We start from the raw sequence: 5468 nt of genomic DNA, 5'->3' as shown, positions 1-5468 counted from the left end.
ATCTCGAATGACTTTTGATGCTTCAGACAGCGTTACGTTTTCGAAGTCAGTGCTTATGCTAGACTTTTGCCAGTTGAAAGCCATAATAGAAGAAAATCTAATTTCTAGACCTCTGCCAATTGACTCTAAAGAGTTCTTCGTTTCTTCCAATGATAGCTTTTCATAATCAGTATTTAATGTAAACAGCAGGATTTTGCGAGATCGCATATATTGAAATAAAGCTTTCTTATTTTTGGATTTCAAGAGAAAATTGAAATGTCTTTTATCATATTCTTCTTTAGCTTGGACCACCGTGTGTTTAAATACAGCGGCAAGAAATTTATAATCTGACCAGTTCTTAGGGGATTGATTATGTATTAGCTTCTTCCAAGCTGCCTGTCTTCGTCTGTGATCTCGTGAACAGTTGGAATTCCACCAGCGGCTATAGGGTACTCTATTCGCCGATTTAACAGCAAATTCAGCATTTTTGTATGCCCTTTTCATTACTGCGCTTATTTTCATAGCTTTAGTGTCATCTCCATCCTGAGAAGGAGCATCTAAATCAGTTTTTAGGTCGTGTTGAAATTTTGCATAATTTATATAGGTTCGGGCATGGAAGCATGATGGTTTGACGGGGCAAGCGATCTCGAACAGTCCCCGTGCTTGCACAGGGCCTCTCTGCCCCAGCGGTCGTTGACCACGACAGTAGAACGCACGGGACTTTCGTTGTAGAGCCAGGCCAGGAAAGAGGTGCTGTTCCAGTAAGCGTCGGACGCTTCCCAGTCGCCGTCAGACCAAACAATCTCTGGATGGTACCTGTAAATGGGAAAGCTTTCATAATAATGTGTTTGCTGAGAGCTCAAGGAAACTTAACGCTATGTCACTGCGTACAGGTCTGTAAACTAAGTTTTATGTAATGCATGCCTTCAAGTATAGTTGGGAAGGGATCATCAACGCCACAATTCATTGTAGTGAAGGAGTGACGTACCCACTACGTAGCCTCAACTATACAACAGCGCACTGTGTTGATTCTCTGCGGCGGCGGCGGCAGCGGCTGCTCGTGCTGCTGCTGATGATGATGATGATGATCAAATATGCCTGAACGTGTTGTAAAGCGCGTGTCTTTCAATCGTCTACTTGCGAAATCCACATGACGCCTGGAGCAATTCTACGCTGCTGTCACTCAGCAATTTAAGCGAAAACAAAAGAAGATCAGAGAAAATCATGACACAGCGCAAAATAGAGTAGAGGGCACACGCAAACAGACGCCTTTGGTCCTACAGACACCCTTACCAGGGCGGCTTCATATGTACCGCCATTGTTTTCTCTGGGTTGTTGCTATTATGCATTGCCCCAATATCGCGCGAGTGTGAGGTCACTTGGATGTTAGTGCATAATCTGCGAAGGTATTGGCGAGTGAGTATAAGCCATGTTAACCCGTATACGCCGCCCTACAAAGAACAAAACCTTCAAGAATGCAGTTCTCGGGGCACTCACCTTTCCACAATCTCCACGAGTTCCGGAAGGGTCTTAGCAGGTGGAAACATAGCAGTCGAAAAGTTGGACGCCTTGTCAGCCAAGTACAGTGGGTGGAACCAGTCCATCAATGAGTGGTACAGCCCGAACCGCATTCCTCCACAGCTCCTTACGGCCTTGGCCAGAGCCCCCACCAGGTCCCGGTGCGGCCCAACGTCCAGGGCGTTCCAGTTCCATGACACGTTCGAGGGCCAAAGCGTGAATCCCTCGTGATGCTTGCTTGTGAGCACCACGTACTTCGCCCCAGACCTAAACGAGAAGCGTTCATCTTGCTACAGGGATTGTAGCGGCAAGGCCCACGTTCAACTGAAAGCTGTTCGAACGCTGCTACCCCGTGCGCTAAACACGAGAAAGCCACAGTTTCCCAACTGGTATTTGTTAATTATGGTAAGTTTTCGGCGTGCACAGAACAAAGACGTATGAAAAGAATACATACAAGCGCTTGTATGTTTTCCTACTTTACATGTTTGTTGTGTGCGTCCTGAAAACTTTCCATAACGAACAACATTTCGTTTAAATTTGGTAAAGCGTGATTTGGAGCGTATCTGTTCGGAATAGCCGCGCATGCGGTTGGAGAGAAGTGGGGTGTGGTAGTAAGAATAAAAAAAAGAAAATTAGCCCCACACATTAAGTCAGTCTGATCTGTGCGGTCACATTTTAAAGAGTGCAGGGTCCATGCAGGTTTGACAAAATAATGGCAGCCGAGGACTTCTCAGGTTGGATTTCAAAAACTTATCACTTCTATTCTTTTACCGCCGGTGAGTTGGGGACCAACAAACTGCCGTTGTGAGCAAGATACCGTCGACCTATTTTCATTCTTGCATTCATTGCGAAGCTTGTTCGCATTCGGCCTCGAACACTTCGAAGAGGGGGGGGGGGGGGGGGAGGAGTGGGTATACTTTACATTTGGTAGTGCGTTATAGTTATACCATCGTAGACCCTACTCCCTGCAAGACATAACTATCGGCAGCGTGAGGCCACGTATTAAAATGCCTTAATGTCATCAGTCGATTGCAATGGTTACCCGTGCGGTCACCTTTCACCGTGACTGTGTCACCGATCCTAGTTTCTGCTCGCGATAAGAGCTTACTGTAAGTACGAGGTAATTAGGATGTCGAAAGAAGCGAATCCCTAATGCTGATACTGCACACGCAATTTACCTAGTATATCTGAAGCTGCATAAACCCCCTGCTTAATTTTCACACAAACGTGTTTTTGTTGGGGCTCATCACGGCTTCGCTGACGTATTTCTGTCATGGATATGACGTAGAAAAATATATATTAACACATCGCAAAAAAACATTGGCCCCCTATGTGCATGTCCGACTGCAAATGTCATCCAAAAACGATATTTTTGCGCCTCGCGCGAAAAAAAAAAAAACATCCAATGAATGTGATTCTGAAGGCGCTGCGAGAGACATGAGCGCCATCTTGCAGTAATCTCGGAAAGAGAAGAATTTTCGAGGTCATATTGTGTTGAGTTCAAGGTAGATGGCAACACCATATTGATTTAGCAATGCGTAGGAAGTTAGTTTTTTCGTGCATAGCGTCTCATTGTCAGCGCAGTGTAATAAATTATTCTGTTTTAAGAATTGCTAATTTATGCCTTTTCTAGTATAAATAAAGAAGCCACAGAGCACTGACGCGTTGATATTGTGCCGCAGATGCACGTAATATCCCGCTTTTTATTTGACTATCGCACAAGTACGAACTCCTAAACATGAGCTATATTGGTGGGCACTGCGCATGTGGTCGGACTGAAGCCGTTTCGCCTGACAAACAGACATATAAACAGACAGACAGACAGACCAAAATTTCTGCGTTGAAGTATTCCGAGAAAAGTTATCGTCTTTAAAAAACTAGAAGAAAATGTTCCGTAGCGGAGCATTGAACACGGGGCCTCTCACTTTGCCGCGCGCAACTCAGCCACTATGCCATGAATTGTACTTTGAGGATCATGCTAACGGCAAGCCATTTATGTACACCATATACCCATGGGCGTTCCTCAGAGCTCCACAACCTTGCCGCGTTTTCGTCATCAATAACAAGATGACGCAATTAACGGCCTCGTGTTGGGTGCCTCTCGCGTTTCTTTGAACATGCGCCTCCGCGGACTGCGCGCGCGCTTATCAGATTGGACTCGTGATTCAAGACAGCACGAAGGTCACTGCGCTCACTGCCATAGCTGCCTTTAACGAAAAGCACACGCTGCTCACATACGATGGAGTAAAAATTGTGAAAGTTGTTCGCGCTCGTCCTGTGTATTCTTGCAAGTTCGTTTCATGCGCCCTTCCTTTCCGTTCGAGAAGCCTGCTTTAAGTGTCGAGCTGAGACAGTTGTTCGCGCCCGCGCTGTGTTTGCCTATCTCGCGCGTGCCCTCTGCATAAAGTGTACGCCGTAAGTTATGAACTGCTTGCCATTCTTCGCATGAAAATTCAATTCGTTGCTGTATTGATTCATTCATTCATCCTTGTGCTGAAAAATAGAAAAATGAATGCTCAACCAACTCGTTGATAACACATTTCACTTTAGTGTTACACTGATTCCTAAAAATAGGGTTGGGGCATGTTGTTTTTGTATTGTGTCCATCCACCATATCCTTCAGTCTCTCTAAAGGGCAACACAGGAATTTTGTTTTCCGGTTTGATACTATTTTGCTATAATATAAGTGCTGTTTGGTATATGATTGATATGTAGGGTTTAACGTCCCAAAACCACCATATGATTATAAGAGACACCGTGATGAAGGGCTCTGGAAATTTAGACCACCTGGGGTTTTTTAACGTGCACTCAAATCTGAGCACACGGGATTACAGCACTTTCGCCTCGATCGAAAATGCAGCCACCGCAGCCGCAATTCAATCCCGCGACCTGCGGGTCAGCAGCCGGGTACCTTAGCCACTATACCACAACGGCGGGGTGCTGGTTTGAATACTCTGATGAATTATGCCAAACTGTATGGCCTCAAGTCATATGTATTTTTCCTAAAGATAATGTTTACATATTTTAGCGAATTCCCGTATCTTGCCTTCGAATCCCAGTCATGCTGTATTTGTGATGTTGTATATTGCATCTTACCTCCGTGAGCAGGCAGTCATACGCAGATCACGTAATTCGATCGAGCTCACCACTTTATACTATGTGCGAACCAATTTTCTGCAATGAGTGTAAAAAGTGCGTAATGAGTTACGACACACTCACTTCGCAAAAATATCGGCCCAACGTTCGGGGTCGAAGAACTCGGCCGTGAACTGCGGAGCGAAGTCCTGGTACTTAAATCCCGGCTTGTAGTTGCGCCTCATGAAATCCACGAGCGGCGGATCTTCGAAATGCCAGTTGTTCCAGAACCACTCGCTCCCGAAGCTGGGCACCGAGAACACGCCCCAGTGGACGAACACGCCGATCTTCGCATCGTCGAACCACGAAGGCAGCGGGCGAGTGTCCAGCGACGACCAGTCGGGGCTGTAGCGACGATCCGAGGTCAATCGCGCTAACGCCCGCACATTTACAAGAATAAGCAGGCACGCCGTCGCCAGCGGCGCCATTTTCGCTATACAGCAGTGGGCCCACGTGATATACGACCGTAGTAGTTGGTACCGTATCTTTACGGCCGTGGTTCTTGCCTCCACCTCGAGAATCAAATAGCTCCAGCTTGAGTGCCCTTGGCCTCAAGACGGTAAAATACAGCTGGGCCTCTGCCAACCACGTTTCGTCTAAAAGTTATCCTGCACATCGATCAAGCAAAGATGTGACGTACTTCTAAGTTTATATATACACTCACAACCGTAGTTCAAACTGTTTGAAAAGAGCACCATAGGCGAGTGTTCGCAACATGTTAAGTGCAGCGGTGCTACCAGGCGTCCATGTAAGTTCACAAATCATACGTCGACCTATCTCTCTATAGCAGCGCACGCCTTCTCCATTGTTCTAGATCTTGTGCCTGCCTTGTCCAG

The 5468-nt window shown here is 46.3% G+C and overlaps 1 protein-coding gene across 1 annotated transcript; it reads right to left on the bottom strand.

Moving 5' to 3' along the window:
* Positions 1 to 558: 558 nt before the first annotated feature.
* Positions 559 to 5191, bottom strand: LOC142803172 (tissue alpha-L-fucosidase-like). Its single transcript, XM_075888269.1, has 3 exons — positions 4717 to 5191; positions 1477 to 1764; positions 559 to 795 (listed from the first exon to the last, which is right to left on the bottom strand). The coding sequence occupies exons 1-3, from the start codon at positions 5058 to 5060 to the stop codon at positions 576 to 578; spliced, it is 852 nt and encodes a 283-aa protein (XP_075744384.1). The 5' UTR covers positions 5061 to 5191; the 3' UTR covers positions 559 to 575.
* Between the last annotated feature and the right edge of the window lie 277 nt (positions 5192 to 5468).

This window comes from Rhipicephalus microplus, chromosome 3, assembly GCF_043290135.1.
Source record: "Rhipicephalus microplus isolate Deutch F79 chromosome 3, USDA_Rmic, whole genome shotgun sequence".
Taxonomy (NCBI): domain Eukaryota; kingdom Metazoa; phylum Arthropoda; class Arachnida; order Ixodida; family Ixodidae; genus Rhipicephalus; species Rhipicephalus microplus.
Note: the sequence above shows the minus strand (reverse complement) of the source record. Positions and strands in the feature narration are given on the sequence as shown.

Bases quoted from the DNA above. Each gene is read 5' to 3' on its own strand.
- LOC142803172 (XM_075888269.1), bottom strand. From the start codon at position 5,060: ATGGCGCCGCTGGCGACGGCGTGCCTGCTTATTCTTGTAAATGTGCGG. The intron at 1,765-4,716 runs GTGAGTGTGTCG...CTTCTCGTTTAG, and splicing joins TGGGCCGATATTTTTGCGAA to GTCTGGGGCGAAGTACGTGG. The intron at 796-1,476 runs GTGAGTGCCCCG...TCCCATTTACAG, and splicing joins CTCGTGGAGATTGTGGAAAG to GTACCATCCAGAGATTGTTT.